An 18,250-nucleotide genomic window follows, 5' to 3' on the forward strand; every position below is an offset into this window, starting at 1 on the left:
AGGCTTCCCAGGGACGTGGTGGAGTCACTATCCCTGGAGGTATTTAAAAGACATGTAGACATGGTGCTTAGGGACATGGTTTAGTGGTGGACTTGGCAGTGTTAGGTTTACAGTTGGACTCCATGATCTTGAAGGTCTTTTCTAACCTAAATGATTCTATAGGTTGTGTGGCTAAGGAGAGCCTGCAGCTGCCTTTCATGGACTGCAGCTCATATTATTCCCATCTGTAAGTGCAGTAGATGCTATGTTAATTGGTAGGAGAGTAGACTAACAGTCGCTTATCTGAAGTGTTCCCCTCTGTGTCGAATATACAGGCAGCACACTTGCCAGAGGTTTAAAAAAAAAAAAAAAAAATTTCCCTTTCTTAAGCTTGTAAAAATTGCTCTCTCATTTAGAATATATAGAGTATATGTAAATTCTACCACAAAAACAGATACTTGAATTGCTCCCTTTACCAGACACCTAAGAATATCTTGTTACCCTGGAGTTGTGCAAAGGAGCCTATGCATTTATTAGAATCTTTTAGTACCTGACATAATCTAGACCTACACATGGTATCAATGTAATTTTTTTAGAGACACAGAGATGGTCATACAAAGTGATCAAGAACCTGAAATGCACTGTGACTCTCTGGATTACTCGATTTTACACAGGATGTTTGTAATGGGAGATTGCAGACGTGTAGCATTTGAGAGGTGGGAAGTTCATAACCACTTTTGACTCTTGGTGCAGTGTGCTTCTGACAGTCTGTACAGTATTGAGATGTTCAGGGAGCTTTTAAATTAGAAACAGAATGTTGTCCTGTTCTCAGAATGATAAATATCTATTTGTGGTATTTTCTGTCCAGAAAATATTAACCCAAAATTTATAGCAGATGAGTAAGTGCACACTGTTGGGTTTTCATTTTGGGGGGGGGGGGGTTGGTGTGGTTTTTTTTTTTTTTTAGCCATGTTGAGGAGGTATGTGGTGAGGTGGTTCTGAGCAAAGGATGCTTGGGAGAAAGGTTACCCTCCTCAGGACAGAGTGCTCTTCTTTCTGCTGAAGTCTGAGAGAGGAGTTCATTGATCTCAATAATGAAGGCATTGAAAAGTCCTTCAGCAAAACCAGGGAGACCAAATTTGACATTTTGTGATGTATCTAAAGTTATTTGGCGAGAAGGAAGGAAATGGGGAAAAGATGTTGGGTAACAAACCACAACCTGCTAGACCTTGTTTAAACACTAGGGATTGGGGAGGGGTGTGTTTTTTTCCCTGCAGAGGAGGTTTTGGGGGTTTGGGTTTTTTGTGTTTTTTATTTTTTATTTGAGAGGGGAAGCATCATAATCTTTCATTGTCCCTTAGGTGGTCATCTTCCTTGACCATCAAGTTGATTTCAGCCAGAGGAAGAAAAGAATGAAATAGATGGGTAGAAATACTTAGATGCTATGCTCTGCTGTATTAACTGGCAGATTTTTTTACTATCAAAGAATACTTTAGCTTTCTTCATGGTTAGACACAAACTTGTGGTTCAGTGCAGCAGCCTTCAATTGGGTACATGTTAGAGTTCAATAAAATTTCAAGTTAAAAAAGTTCTAACCAGTCATCTTTATTTGGAAAATGAAGCATTTGTTATAATACAGATCCTTTGCGTGTGTATTTAAAACAAGCTTTCTTGTTTAAAAAAAAAAAAAAGTAATTCAAGTAAACAGTAATTAATCCCTTAAATACTATATTGCATAAGTCTGTCATGCTCTGACAAATGCCATTTTAAAATAAAACTGCATGTTGTGTGTGTATATATTGACAGCCTTCCAGTGTAGTTGTTAATCACAAGATTAAAGAGGAAGTGGCAGTGAATTTACAGTCTTTTCAAAAAGGCCTGAAGGGGAGTATTCTCAAATGTTAGTCTTTGGAAAACAGGTGATTATACTGCTCATATTTATTTTTAATAAATGTTTTTCAAGTACCACTGTTTCGGAGCATCAGTACCAGATTGCCTGGTTACAATACGTATGCTGACATCTGTCTATTTTATAATTAAACATAGGCCTACTGTACATCAAGTATCTGAAATAGCTACAGCAAACGTGAGTGCTGGTACTGTGTATAGCCACTGAAACTTGTCATTCCTTTGTGCTCCTGTTATTTTTGTACTCTAAGCTAAACAGACTAACTGCTGCTAAGAAGCTGTCAGGGGATGCATGTCAAACACTAGGTGTATCATGCGATCGGACCAGTGCTGGGATGGAAAAGTCAGTGGTTGGAAGGGGGGAAAAAAGTGACCTTTTTTCTCTCAACATTGTCTTTACACTGAAAGGAACAGATGAGTTTCTGAATTATTCACAGTACTGAAAGCTTATAAACGTTAGCAACAGTGGCAGCAGCAGAGTGTAGACACAGGGGTTGGGGTTTTTTGTTAAAATGCCTGATTCTGAAGCTCATCAAAGGATTCATTTCACGAAACTGTCTCTGGGAATTTGTGTATTTAAGGTCTGTGGGAGTGAGGGCAGTTTCTTCCAAAGGATCAAGAAAGAATATTTTCTTCTTACATTTGTAAGAATCTCTGTTGCAATACAGGTTAATACTATCACAGGTCTTATGCAGTAATGGAACAAAGAAGCTCTGTGAAAAGGGTTTGTTGTTTCAGGAAGTAATCTCCGTGAGTCAATTACAGTGTTAGTAATAAAGCATATCTTTTAACCACAATACAATTACTAGATACATAAATTACCTATCTATCTAAACAAATAAACCAATTCCCGTAGTAGTAAAATGTACTTCAAACAAAGATAGGCAGCAAGATTGTTTTGGTTATAACTATGTGATGGAAGGTAGGGCTTTTCTTGATGTCATGTAGTTTTGCATACTTAAAATACTGACTGTTTATAGTTTCCTTGAAGTAGTTAGCTTTTAATGATACAATGTTTAAAATTCTTTCATTTCAGTAGGTCAAATTTAATACTATATTCTCTAAAGTTTCTTCTCCTTTTTTTATTCTTAAAGCTATTGATGCTTATTATGAATTTGGAAGTGAGCACTTGGATGCAGTGTGTAATAATTATGCGATGATTTAGCATGCATGTCATTAGCATCTGACTGATGAGTGTTTGTCATAGGACACTATTGCCCAAATGAGAGTTTGTGTGGCAGCATCCATTACTATCATTACTCTCTACTACATGTTACTAAAGACAAAGGTTTTGCATATGGAGAGAGTAAGGAAAAAGCAATGGAAAGTGGCAGGAGAGCTAATCATCTACAGCTCTCAGGAACCCACATTTTTTTAAAATCATCCAAAGCTTTTACAGTTCTCTATTTGCTTTTGAAACTATTCCTTGTGGATGGGAAGATGTGCTTTATTGATACACTCTGAATCTTCTTAAGATAAAAGGGCATATGCCATAGATAAAGAACTAAGAATTTCCTAGTAGTCCAGTTAACTTTTTAACAGTCTAATAGCCCATAGTAATGTAGAAAAGCCTCTTTAATAATATATTTTAAATTTTTAAACAAAACTTCCAAGTGCCTGCCCTTTTTTTTGGTGTTATGCTCACCCTTCCAGTGTTCCTCTGGGTTGTGAGGGTGGAAACAAAATGGTGGCTGTTTATGGGTGTTTCCACGAAGTCACCAGCGTTCCCTGCCCTCCACTGCAGGGAGCGTGGTGTTCGTGCTGGGGCTGGCTTCCTCCTTGACCTTGGTCCACTTGCGGCTGGTTTTATGTTTTATTGTAGCCTGCTCTATTCTTATCAATTCCCAGCTCAGGTTTTGAAAGTTGCCCCAAAGCCTCCCCCGGCCTCAGCTGACATGAAAGGCTTCTCTCTCTGTTACCCAGTGACTACTGTGGGGCATCAGACTTTCCCCCTGCTCTTTTCAGGGACAGGCCAGGCAATAATTGCTCAACCACCTGGCAACTGTTAAAACCAGCTGGGGTCAAGACAACCCCAGGCAGCTCCTGAGACCCTGCACTGCCAGGTCCGTGCCAAGCCTCGGGCCTTTCACTAGCATTGGCAAGAATCGTATTTATTGGGCTACTTTGCATATAGAAATACAATTAGATTAAAGCCTTCTGAAATCATGAGCATCTGGCTCATATTTCCTGTCTGAGGGAACAGTGTTGGTCAACACTACCAAATGCAGTCAAACCAGACTGACTGAAGTAATAGCTGCAGGTCAGAAACTTCTTATTTAAACCTGGCTAAAAAGATCTTTTTTTTAAATGATGAAACAAAGTAGATACAACCAATATGCTAATGATGTGCTGCCTATTTTCTCCAAACCCTATCAAACTCCTCCTTGTTGCTCTTCTGGCTTCGTGACTCTCCTATGTGCCACACCAAGGCCCAGCTTCAGCAGGGGACGTGTGGGATGATCCCATGTGCGTTCGGGCCTCTTCAGTTGTGAAGCACTGGAGCGCAGGTTTGCTCCTCTGGCATGAGTGTTTGAATGAGGGCATCTGCAAAGGGGAGAGAAGTGAACACTATTACAGTTGCTATTGCCCTTCATCTTGCTTTTTTAAAAACATAAGAAAAGCTGTTCTGTTTGATTTTTTTTTTTTTTTTAAATAAGTTTTAAACTGAATTTCTTGTAGGCATCTGCCAATCTTGTTGGCTTCCTCTTCGGTCAATAAGGAGACATAGACTTCCTCAAAAGACTCCCAAGTCTTTTTTTCTGTTGTTGCGTGAAAACCCAGACTCTAGAATTTTATCACCAGGATTCTGGCAAACGGTACTTTGCGAATCTGAATTACATCTCATTTGATGAAGCCAACCTGCTTCATGATTTTATGGATAAGGCATTCAGAAACAGAGACTGACAGATTGCTTTCTAAGAAAACTGTATTGTGTCCTACCACAAGTGTGGCGCACGCTGAACCGGTATGCTTAAGCTTTCAGGACTGACATCCTGGTGAGGTAAGATACTAGTTCATTAGTTCCTTATATTGTAGCTGTTACTGAATCACTGTGACACAATCTCTAACAATTCTGCTGGACAGTCAGTGCCCTTTAAATCAGCCATGTACCAGCCAGTAGTGTTTTGTTGTTGTTGCCATGTTGTTGTGAACGGTAACTAAATGCTTAAATAGGAGGTGGAAGATGCAGCTTCACAGCAATGTTTTTGACTTGCTGATAGGCAGAACTTCTCTGTGAGGCAGTAGCTCCTGCTAAATCTGGCACCTGTGCCAAAAGCTACTAATTTCTCCTTCAGGTACACAGGAACGTAGCCCTGTGGGGATACCAGGTAAGACAATACAGAGCAATACATAGTTAGCAATATTTCACTATTGTTAGTGATGCTGGTTTTGTTTCCATAACAAATTTCATTTTAATTGAATAAATAGATAAAAGGAATTTGGAGGTAATTAGTTTTATGTTTTTCTAGCTTTGAAGTCCAAAACCAGCATAGAATTTATCTCCACAATGGCATTTTGCACATTTGACTAATTGCTTTGTCACCTAAATTTAAAGATTTCCACCCATGTTGGTTTGGATGGGGGAGATTCCCCTGGGTTTTTTCAGGGGAGGGGGAAGAGAGACTTTTTAAAAACTGAACTTACATAGTTGTAAGAACATTCCTGCCTTGCCCCTTCCTCCAGTACTCCCTGGTTATCTTGGTTTAGTCACTTTTACCATAAAGACCTCATTATTGTGAAGAGGCAAATTATCAGTGTTAAAGTGTTTTGGAATACACAATTGCTGAAGGGGTAAGGGAGTCAGATTGGTGATGTAAATTCCCAAGCTGGATTGACTTAGGTTAGCTACATAGTGGTTTTTGTTACTTCAGATTCAAAAGAAAATGACTTCTAATAATACTTTCCCCACAGCATGTCCTTCATAGGTGTTTTTTATATATATACATATATATATAACATTTGTTTTTATATGGATATATATTTATATGCACACGTACACATTTCACTATCTTTGTAATGTTCAATTCAGCTTTTTAAGCATTAGGGAAGCAATATCTGCACATCAATTAAGATCTGATGGTTATGTGCCTAGTCAGGCCACAGAGCTATAAAATGTCTCCTCACCTTTCCAGTCTCTCTTTTACCTGCTTTGCTCAAGTCTCCATCACCGTCTTTCAAACTGTGTGCAAGTCTGTCTTTCTCTATTACAGTTGTGCTTGGTGATCGTAGGTTTGCTTGGGGTTTTTTTTTGTTTGCACTATTTGCTGTCTGTCTGTGAGAATACTCTGATTACATATACTTAAATTCAGTTATATGGAGATCCTAACTGATATAAAGGAATATTAAGATTTCCTTTATCTCTCCTGTTCCCCCATGTGGAAGATAAGCTCCCTAAGTACCAGCATATATCCTATGTTAAATCTTTTTCTTTCTGACACCTGCTTCTTGGAAACCCCAATTAACTTGCACACACACAAATTGTATCACTAATCTTGCCCAACAGTTCCATGCAGCACAGCAAGGCAGTCTGTATGAATTGGAGGTGTGGAGTAGCCCATACATTGTTCTCAGCTGAATGAGACGCCCCCCCCCCCCCCCCCGCCCCGAAAATGAGTATGTCCAGAGATGATAGCCAAGCGGTGTGAACCCCTTCATTCACCCTGCTGGGTGTGCTCATCCTTTCACCTGGATGCGTTAAGAGCCTATGATATTCATCAGACTGGCTCCAGTCTCAGGGCTTATCTACATCAGTGGTTTTAAAAGTGCACTCTTCTGTCAGCATCGCTGCATCTGCACAATAAATTTTGCTAGCTTAAGCTATGACTTCTAGTCATATTCAGACTTCTAGTAAATTCAGTTATGCTGGCAAAACTCTTCAGTACTCTCTCAGTACTGTGCGTTTTTAAGCATGTTCCTCAGCTGTGCAAATACAGAGACAAGATTTTGATCCCACCAAGTTCAGGTACAGGTGCTGGGCATTTTCTCCCTTTTCTGATGCCTGTGTTTCTTCAGTCCTGGCCCACCCCTCAGGAGCAGGAGAGAAAGAATTTTCCTAAAAGTTTAAATGCTTCTGAACATAGCTAATGCAGTTGAAGGAACTTCTCGGACTTCCTACTCTGCTATAGGGTCCTTCGCTTTAGGATGGACTTGAGCCTCTCTACTCCACTGCGTAGATCAAGAAACCCCCCAGATCCTGTCTTCTCATGCATCTCGTGCCCTCTTTCTGTTCCCACAAAAAATCTCAAGTATCAAGACAATTCAGGAAAAAGTTAATGCTTGGAAGAGCTTATACTGGAGTGACATTTGTGTCCTTAACTGTAGAGTAAGAAAATCACAAATAGTTTCATATTAGGTATAAAGCCATGCAAATAATGAATTAGTAATACTTCCACTCTGTTTCATATTAAAATGGAATTGGAAATATTTGAAACAGGATGGAAATTAACTACCTGCTTATGCACCCAGGTAGTCCATATGAACTTTTCTGAGGCATTTTGACTGTCACAGTGGGAAAGATTCTCTTCCTTGTTCTGCTTGTGTTTCCCATGCCCTGTAAATGGGCGGAAGCCTGTAGTGTTCCTGACTTTCAGTCTTGCACCTGTGCTTGCTAAACTTATTTGGTAAGAAATACAATTATATGTGGTTTATTTCTGGTGTAACTGAACTGCAGAGCTTCTCTGCAAACTCAGATCAAAAAGGATTTAATTGATAATTGTTAAATATTTTCATTATTCAGTTACAATTAATTGTCCGTGTGTTTTGAGTCCAACTTTCCATTTATTTTATTAAGAGACTTTTTTAAAGGATAGAAATGGCCCATCCTTTAAAGGTCATCTTCGGATTTGTTGAAGTGAACTGTTACTTTAGTTAGAAGGATTTTTAATCAATGAGTGTATTAAGAAAATCTGAGTATTATGTTAAGTGGGAATTTCAAGGATTTAAAGAAGCAGCTTCCCTCCCCTCCAAAAGCATAATGTGAAGCTGCTGAACTGTAGAAGCTTGTGCTGCTTTTGCAAAATTGGGATCTTCTGCCAATGAAGCATTTTTCACAAGTTGAGACTGGCTTCTCTCAGAGATGTGAGCTCAGTGGACCAGGTGCTGTCATTGGGCTCTGCCAGCAGCAGCTCTGCTGCATCCCTGTGGTAGAAATTTGGCAGCATGTGGAAGCACAGCTGGGTGTCTTACCTACAGGTAACACACACCAGTGGAAGAGGAGGTCAGCAGGAGGTAGTTCTTTGTCCTACTTCCCCAGCTTCCTGAAGGAGGCTTTGCATTACCAAAGGTTAATTGTTTGTTCTTTACGTACTGTTACCAGAGAGGATCTTCGTTGGTGGTTGGGTAGGGCCATGCCAGAGTAGGCTGTGTGGATGCTTTTGGAGAGAAACATGGTCCTTTGAACAAAATTGCTAACTGCTGTGGGAAATCCTGTGTCTCACATAGTTAGCCAAAGAAGTTATTTTAAAATGCATTATTCTTTTGTTTGCCTTAATCAAAGTCTTAGTTCTGTTGAAATTGGAGGCAAAACCTGGGATGTAAGAGTGGAATGGGGTGATTACAGGACAAAAAGTTTTTGTATGACCTTTAAGGTAAGGCTAAAAATCTGATGCTATGAAAGGGTTGGTTTGAAAGAGGGTTAGAACAGGGATTACAGAAAGGAAGTGATCCAGCAGGGCAAACAACCTCCAGCCTTTACTGTCTGCTGATGTTGGATAGTGCTGAAGAAGAGACAATTAGAGGTTGTGACAAGAGGACACAGCTTGTGCAGAGAGGGAAGCAGGAACCTGGGGAGTATAGAGGAAGACATGACAGCTGATACAGTCTGAATGGATGGGATAGTTAAATACGGTAGTAGGGATTGCTAATGTAAACTTAATCAAGTTAAACAGTGCTTTACTACATGTTATGTAGGCATTAGTTAATAAATTTTCACATTGCTGTGTTAGGAGTAGTAAATGAATGTTGTGACAGTATAAGTATACAGTACTCCTTGTGTTTCTGTGGGGATTTTTCATCATGTTTGGGACTTCTTGTTTGTGTCTGTGTGTTTTTGATTTTTTGCTGTTTTGAGAAAGAAAGTCGGGGGAGCAAGGGGATAAATTTGAACAAAACAGAGTTCTTGAGCATAAAAAAAATTGGCAGCATGCCTTCCACCTTACTAGTCACTCTCTATTGAGGTGAGTCATTAAATAATTCTCCACGTTTCCAGGCTGCAACAGTATCCTAATTATAATGTGACTGGGACTCAAAAATCTGGTTACCCGTCAGATCATTGTGAAAAGAAAAATCTTGTGAATGTCTCCTGTTTATGTGGAATTTCAGCTTTCACTATGAGAAGCTGTACATGGAAACCAAGGCTGATGGTGCATGTGCATCCCATGTCATGCAGCCACAGCAATAGCTTTAGCACCTACCCTTCACTGTTCTTTCTTCCCTCTCCTGTGTGTCCTCAATGACATCCTCATTGCAGTTTCCTCAGGTCCTCCTTTCATTTCCAGACACCTTCACAATGATATTTTCAGCTCAGCCTTGTGACTGTATGCCCAGCTCTTGCATGTCACATGTAATATACTTCATTTCCCTTATAGTGACTTGAGAGATGTATTATTTTTGAAACCTTACTACTGTCGAATTGTTTGAAATTAAATCTGAGTTTTTGAAGGGGGAGTTGAATGATCGACAGCCTGTTTAGATGGTGAAGCTGACATGCTGATAGCTTTGTTCTCCAAACAGAAATGCAGAAACCATTGTGCTGTGCTCTCTGCTTGGGGACTCGGGGACTGTTGCACCTTTGCTGATGCTCATGGCTTGTTACATGTTGTTCCTGTGTCAGGTTCTCCATCCCGCTTGTTTTAGTTTTAAAAATCCCTAGATTTCTGTGGCTTTGTTCCAGAACAAAAGTGGACTATGCAGAAGAGCTCTGAACAGGTGCAAAAGTAAACTTGGGAGATACCATTCAAGAAGGAATTATACTCGCATAAATCAGGAGACCATTGAGATAGGTTGAGTAAGAACACGGAGGAAGGGGAATCGCATAAGACATGGGGAGGGAAGGAGATGATGGCATAAAGGATGGATTTTAAATTTAAAGGAGTGGAGGAAAGTATTTAGGCCTTTATAGTTGCTGCTGAATAATGAATTACCCAGTGCTGACTCTCTGAGTTTATTACTTTGCTCTGAAGTAAATGAAGTACAAAGTTTCTCCCTTCTGAAGTTTTCTTTGTTCTCTTCCTCTGCTCATTTTTTCCTCTTTAAACTCTTTTCTCTTTCTAGGCTTGCTGTGTCACTTCTCCTCCCCAGTGTTGCCATACTGAGTGCTAATGATTCTGTCTCCCTCCACTTTCTGTCCTGAGCTCATTTTGGTGTTCATTTTTTCTTTATACTGCAGCATTTCTGCTCTGTTAACTTCCTTTGCCTCTCCATCTTTTCATCACATATTCTCACTCTCATTCTTTCTACAGGAGCACACCACATTATTTCACTCTTTTGGTATTCGTGTTCTCTTTCTCACTTAGCTCTCTCAGCCCTTCAAGATAAAACACATCTTATTCAAATCCCCCAAATTAGAGGCAGACACTTGCTCTCAAGATCATGACAGTTCCTGCAAACCGTTCCTCCCAAGGAGAAACAGAAATTGTCAGTGTAACCCTGTACTGAGTTCCTCTGAAGAGACTGTTCATGTTCACAAAGTAGTTTACCCAGTGTTTTAGCCCTCCTTCCTTGCAAGTTATGTTTGTTCTGCAGGCCCTGCTTGGCAACTTAATAGCCAGCACAGCCCCAGGCTGTACGCATGCATAGCCAAATTATGGCTATTTTCAGTTTTCTCTTCTGGAGGTTTGCAGCCTTGCTGTGTGGAGGGCTTCCAGCAAGCAGAAATAGCTGTAGCTCCATCTCAAATGCTGCTGTATGGTCTTTGTACCCTCACAGGAAAATGCCATCCAGAGAAGTACTCCCTCCGCTCCCATTGTCACAGAGGGTGCATCATCTCTTTCTGCCCATATTAAGGAAGGCATGAGGTGTTTTCCCTCGTTGGTTTTTAATTTGTTTTTTTTTTTTCTTCCCGCCCCCAGTTTCAATTTTAAGTAATGGCAGCAAAATCGTTGCACAAACATCAACCTCTGTGACTAACCAGGACCCCACAGAACTCTTTATCTTGGTAATTTTCCTGACTTTTACTGCAAGAAACTTTTATAATGAACATGGAGTACGTTTATTTGTTGTTTATTCTGTCTCTAATGAAGTTGAGATTTTTAGGTGGACTATGTAAAGTACCCTTTTATTAACATTACATCCTGTGGTGATGGTAGATACGAGTGTTCTGTTCCCCTGACGGATGCAAAAAAATGCTTGAAGAATACACAATATTTTTTACTGGTCTTCCTTTTTCTTCTTTCTTCTTCCCCCTCCCCCCCCCCCCTTTCTTTTTCATTTGTAATTTAATTCTAAAACATAGGGTTAGTTAGTGACTTAAGGAGGCTTTTTTTAAATTTTAGTTTGTGAACTGTCTGTCTGACAGGCCATCTGTTTCCCACTCCCTCTTAAGAATGCTGACTTCAGATGCATCCTCTCTAGTTTCTGTGCTGGAAGACAGACTTTTAATATTAAGAAGTGAGTTTCTAGATATGATGACCTGAAATGTCCATGTATTAAGAGTCATCAGTTTGACTAATGGCACACCGTGGCTACAGATCATCCTAAGCACCTCTTCAAAGTGTCATTTTTCCAGCTCAGTTGATTTCTGACATATCTCACTTTATCAGCCATTGAAGTGGAAATTTCATCACTCTTTTATGCCTTTTGAGTTTTTCTTACTATTTGTTTGTAATAGGTTTTATGGGTGATTAGTTGTGTGAATTGTGAGTATGTTTTGTGGACAGGAGATTTTCTTAATTTCTGCATATTGCAGTTAGGTTTTTTAATCTACTTGTTATGTCTGTCAGCTGAATTTGCTTTGTTCTTTTGCTATGAATAGGCATGCAAGTACTATACCTAGTGCAAATTGTAACTGATGTAATATTTACATTAGTAAACAATTACAGATTAAAAGGAAATTATGATTAAATTAAAATAATGACACTTGCAGTAATGTATGTATTCAGCAGCACTACTTTGATGTTAGTTTCAGCAACTGTTGTCAATGCTGAGAATAGGCACCGTCTTGACTGGCAGCCCATAAAATCCTTGTTTGGCCTTCCTTATAACAGTATTTTGTACTCTGTTACTGTTCTTCTGTAACAAAGAAATCTACAAGTTTTATCCTCTCACTTTCAAAACCTTTTCTATCCAGCACTGTATATATTAAAATAATGACTCTTGTTATTCTCAGAACTAGTTCCATTCTTGCTTTGTATGTTTTGAGATGTCTAAAATGGATATATACATTGAAAGGGAATATAATACACACTATAGTAGATCTATAAATTGACCCAAGCAGTGACATAATCTTTTTCTATACAATTATCTCTTCAGTTTGGTAACAAACATCTTTTATTTCTTACCTTTTTACTACTTTGTGCCTATGTAGCTTTTTAGATAAAAAAGGGCATAAAATATTGAGGTATATTTAGACTTCTTAATCAGTTACCTTGATGTTCACTGAACCAGGTTTAATGCTGGAAGAAGGTTCTCCAAGTGAGAGATGGGCAGGGAGCACTGTGTACGTTAGGCAGTATTGCCATCCTGTTGCCAAACTGTAATAACCCTTTGGGGAACTGGGAGTTGAAGCTGCTGAATTAAATGCAATAATTTTCCATAACAGTTTAAAAGGCCTGCAAGCATGCTAAACTTGTAGCTGGGTGTTTTAGGTAACACTCTGTAGCATGACCCTAAAGCCTCATTTACATCTTGGCAATTAAAATATATACTACATTTTATGTCTGTTGTACTTCTCCTATATTGCAGTGTAGGGCTTTAGTGTTGAGGCTTGTTTATTGTAAAAAAGGTAAGTAACTGGTTTTTTTCCCTTTTCACTACAGTGACTTTATTTCACGTTGTAATAGGTGACTAAGAGGAACTGCTGAAAGGCTGTCCTGGGGATGGTGAGCAATTGTATTGGGCATCACTTGTCTGGTTCTGGGTTTTATTTCTCTCTCTTTTTGTTATATTCCTTTTCATTACAATTATTGTATTTTATTATTATTTTTGTTATTACTATATTATATTTTATTGTAGTTATTAAACTGTGGTTATCTCAACCCATGAGGTTTACTTTTTTTCTGATTCACCTCCCCATACCACTGGGGAGGTGTGAGCAAATGGCGGCCTGGTACTTAGTTCCTGGCTGGGGTTAAAACACAACAGCTCTCTACAACACTTAGAGTAAAAGAAAGAATTTTGATAATTCACTTGTTTTAATCATTATTTGTACGTACCTTATCTGACTTGGTAATTAAATATTGTGCTAAATGTGCTAATGATGTCAGAGCTCTTCAAAGTAGCCTGGCACATAAGGGAATGAGCTCTGTGGTCCCATGACCTGGTCATGTGTGAGAAATGCTTCGCTGGTTCTGCTGCTGCCTTTCTAAATTAAGTTAAAGGAAATATGTAAGTATTAGTTTAAAAACGGGCATCTCCTGTTTATGGTTTTGAACTGTTTTTAAACTTCGGCGTGACACTGGGAAAGTGGAGTCTGACTGAGGCTGCAGACAGCTAAGCTATGTACACAAATGGGATGGGCATGACTATATAAGAGCTGACATGTCAGTCTGGTGATTAGCGTACGCTCTCCTGTTTAATCCAGATACGAGCCTGTAACATTCGACAGATCACTGAAGAGGTCACAGGAGATCCCAATGCTCAGTGACACAGATGAGCATCCTCAGTTTTTATATTTAGAAAAGCAGTAGACAGAAACTTGAAGTAGTGTCATGCACCAGCGAAATCTTTTTCTATTTTCTTCAGTATATGCAGGCCATTTCACGTTAGCGTTGTAATATAACATGTAACAGTATTTAGCATGGTTGTTTTGATATTCTTTTGTGAGTGGGTGAGTTAGTAGTTCAATAGCTTTGTAAATATTGCTCTGAAAATTCTTTCATTTAATTGGAGCGAAGCTATTCGATGGACCATAAATATTGACATATGGGCAAAAATTACTTGCAGATGAAGGCAAGTGTTTTTGTAACATGTCACAAAATAAATTTAATTTTATTTGGTTTAAAATTTTAATCTGATTTGTCAAAAAAACTGTTCATGCGTCAAATTAGTTGCTGTGTTCCCTTGAGTATTGTACTCATTACCACTATTTCATCTAAGCTTCTTCTAAGGCATAGTAAAAGAAAGCTAGTCAGTGCATTCAGGTAACTCCCCCTGGGATGCAGCTTTTATGTTATAGGAAACAGAGGAGAAGAAAAAATGAAATATCTTCAAATTTGTGCAACAGTGGTTCATTTAAATCTGAAGATTTGAGTGGGAAAACTTGTTAATATTTTAACTACAGTGATCTTTATACAAAAGGAGCTCTACTACAGTGATCTTTGTAAGAAAGGAGGTGAGCAGATGCAGTAACTGACAGTTCGGGGTTTTTTCTTAAAATGTTTTTCTCAATAATTGAAAATATTTCTCTAAAGTTGAGGGTTTGTTTGTTTGTTTTCTTTAAAAAGGTGGGGGGGAATTCTTGATGGGACAAGTCAGTCCTGCACAGTCTTGAGACTGTAAAACATCCCACTGCAGTAGTAAGACTTGTGGTTCTGATCTTGTAAAGCCATCTGCAAGTCTTCCTTTGTTTGACTTGTCATTGCTGGCTTACTAGTTAAACATTAACACTGATATCTATTTCTGTATTCTGCAGATATGTTTGTGTTCTCTCTTTCTGTTTGTGTTCTGATCATGGTAGAGAACATCTATTTGTAGACAGATCTTTAAGATAGCTTTTATTCTGTCTCCTTCTTTCAGATATGTGTATTAATTCACTTATGAAATAATTTCAAGAGGCATGAGCCTGAGGATGTTAAGTGTTTCCTAAAACTTGCTGAGAGATACTATTAATTTTTAAAGTTAAAGGTTACTGAAGGTAGACAGGTGTATTGTATAATGCCAGATTCAAAAAGATCAGGTTCTTAAATCTTACAGGAATTTTTTTCTTCCCAAAAATGCCCACCAAAAAATCCACTAGTCTTCATTATTGTGGCAGTGTAATCACTGTTAAAGTATCTCCATAATGTGGTGCTATTAAACAGCTTGTATTTTTTTAACCTTTTCATTGTTAGTGTGGAGAGGCAATAGATAACCCAGAAAACTGCCTTTTGAAGTTTTATTGAATTCATCGACTTCTGTGGGAAGCAGATCAGTACTTCCTCATGCTACAGCACAGATTAAATCTTTGAGGATTTTAGGTTGGTATAGTAACAAAGTATTGTGCAAAGAAGAGTTTGGGGTTTTTGTGGGTGGTTTTTTTGTTTGTTTTTTTCTTTTTTTATACATTATAAAAGAGCTTGGAAACTTGGAAAAAAAATCAAAATTATTCCATCTTTGATGTGTATGTCAGTTTTCCCATGGTACAGTTTAGAGATGTTAGGAATTAGTGGCCCTTTAAAGTCATGAAACACTTAGATGAAAGGGGAGATATGCTTCCGCATGAAGTCTTTACACTGTAAAAGAATACCTGTGTGTATCTGTTAATAATGATTTTTAAAATCATGATTGAGTTTAGTGTTAATAAAACACAAAGTTTATAAAATGTCTAGAATATTGTTTTTACATGGAAAGAACTTGCATTCATTAGTCAATCAAATATTTTGAAATCTGAGCATTACATATACATTAAAAAGATGTGCTACATGGGCATGCAAACATCTAAATAGTCATAAATTTAATAAACTATTCTGTTATAAAACTTAAGAGTTTTTTGATCATGTACAAATAATTCAATTTCTTTTTAACCAATTAGCATTTGAAAATATAATAAATACAGAAGAGAGTTTGCTTAAATGGAAGCTTTGTAGCTTTGTCTTTTAGTATAAATTGAGATTCACACAGGTCAAGGTGTGCAAAAGCTTTTCAGAGAATTTCAAAACAGAATGACAGAAGACCAGCTGCCATTCACAAACTTGAATTATGATTCTGTAGTAAATTAAATACTCTCTAAAAATCTTTTCAGGACTGACAACTAATTAGTTTGAGATTAAATGTTTAAAATGAAATAGGTGAAGAGTTATAAAACAATCTTGGTTTTGCTGAACAGAGTGCAAATGGAGTTGGCTGTTGCTTTGTGATATATGCTGTAAACTGTCATTTTAATTCTGCATCACAAAGGACTTAACTGATAGTACTTCATAAAATAATCAGTTGTGGTATTTAAGTACTTTAAATTGAGGGGAGCACCCAGGAGAAAGTTTTCCTTGAGACAAAGGAGAGAACCCTAATATATAAGGTGTTAAACAAGAAATACCAAGGCCTCAGTTAACAGGTGCAGTTGCAAAGTATTAAAATCATCCAAACTGTTCCTTATTTAGATGTTTTGTCAGCTGCTAAAGATACAAATTATATTCTTTCTTTTATTTTAGCACTTTTCTTTAAAGAACAAAAGCAAATTTTCCAAACTATTTCTTACTCTGTCAGAAATGTAGATATTTTGGTTAAGTGTGCAGGACCCAAGAGATGAAACTGAGAAGCCTTGTTTTGAAAACTAAGTGGAATGAACAGTAAAGACAAATAAATAGTAGTAGAAATAAGATTCTTACTGTAATATTCCTTAAAAACTTGAGGGAAGGGAAAACTATTTCTGACTGTTATTTACATATCAAATAGTTACTTGCTTTCTAGCACAAGTTGTATAGGAATATACTGCCTTGGAGAAGTCTTCCTGCATATCATCTATAATGTTTTTGTAGCTTGCTGTGAAATTATGTGTATGTGTTTTTGATGAGAACAATTTTCTTAGAATAGAAATGACAATAAAAAGTTGTAGAAGTCTGTATATAAAAAGAGATATTAAAACCAGAAGTTTCTGACAAGCAGAAGGAAGTCAGACTTGCCATTAAAGCATACATCCCTCTCAAAAAAAGAGAAAACAACTTACCTGCAGATAGACTTTAGTTGAGTAACATGTTCTTAAAGCTGAAAAGCTATGTTTTTTCCTCTCAGTTCTCAGTCTGCTTTTGATCTTCTAATCTGTTGTATAACAATGAGAAGTATTGTGTTGTCACTCACAAGAATTTCTTTGCTAATTTTTTTGATCAGAGTAGCTCGTGCATGAAACTCTGCGAAGTCTTGCAAATGTTACAGAAGTGCATCTCACCCATTGTTGATCAAATCTTTCTTTCTCTTCCAGACAGTTAGGAAGCAATCACAGCAATTAGAGAACATTGTAACACATCAGTGGTTGTCTTTCTAATTTTTTTACAGGTGAACGTAAGCTGAATGTAGAGAAGACTTCCAAATAAGCTGGACTGATGTACACAGAGAAGGAATGAAGTATGGATGTGAAGGAACGTAGGCCTTATTGCTCCCTGACAAAGAGCAGACGGGACAAGGAACGGCGCTATACAAATTCTTCCGCAGAAAATGAGGAGTGCAGAGTGCCTACGCAGAAGTCTTACAGCTCCAGTGAAACCTTGAAAGCTTTTGATCATGACTCCTCTAGGCTGCTGTATGGAAACCGGGTAAAAGACTTGGTCCACAGAGAAGCAGATGAGTACACCAGACAAGGTAGGCAAGATGTTTTAATTCAGGGCGTATAATTCATTAATACCAAGTAACAAGGCATTCTTGCTGCGGGAAGAGTATGTTGTTATAGCAGTTTCATCAGTTTTAGTAATACTCTACACACATAATACACTTCACTTGTATCTCCCTAGATGTTTTCCAAAGATGGGAAAGCATGGTGTACCATCTTTGAAATAAATAGTATATGATGCATGGGAAAGTTAAGTAAATGGCCCATGTTGGGCAATGGGTCAGTGACAGTATTGCAGACTCAAGTGTGAAGTATTCAGGCCTTACAGTCTAAAAACTAGACCCCCAGCATAAATTCAACTCAGTAACAGATTGCCCAAAAGTTTGCCACTCTAATATACTGTCGTGGTTTAACCCCAGCCAGCAACTAAGCACCACGCAGCTGCTCACTCACTACCCCCCCCCCCACCCAGTGGGATGGGGGAGAAAATCAGGAAAAGAAGTAAAACTCGTGGGTTGAGATAAGAATGGTTTGATAGAACAGAAAAGAAGAAACTAATAATGATAACACTAATAAAATGTCAGCAGTAATAGTAAAAGGATTGGAATATACAAATGATGTGCAGTGCAATTGCTCACCACCCACCGATTGATGCCCAGTTAATCCCTGAGCAGCGATCCCCCTGCCCCTACTCCCCCCAGTTCATATACTAGATGTGATGTCACATGGTATGGAACACACCTTTGGCCA

At 38.2% G+C, this 18,250-nt stretch overlaps 1 protein-coding gene across 14 annotated transcripts in view; it reads left to right on the forward strand.

Annotated features, from left to right (window-relative positions):
* TENM3 (teneurin transmembrane protein 3) overlaps positions 1 to 18,250 on the forward strand; it is a 641,819-nt gene that overhangs the window by 289,415 nt on the left and 334,154 nt on the right. For all 14 annotated transcript variants that reach the window (XM_052779556.1, XM_052779554.1, XM_052779572.1 and 11 more), the window contains one exon: positions 17,230 to 17,532. In XM_052779556.1, coding sequence (XP_052635516.1) covers positions 17,301 to 17,532 — 232 coding nt within the window. In that variant the 5' untranslated portion in view covers positions 17,230 to 17,300. The remainder of the gene's footprint in view (positions 1 to 17,229; positions 17,533 to 18,250) is intronic.

The sequence above is a fragment of the Harpia harpyja genome, chromosome 2 (assembly GCF_026419915.1).
Source record: "Harpia harpyja isolate bHarHar1 chromosome 2, bHarHar1 primary haplotype, whole genome shotgun sequence".
Classification (NCBI taxonomy): Eukaryota; Metazoa; Chordata; class Aves; order Accipitriformes; family Accipitridae; genus Harpia; species Harpia harpyja.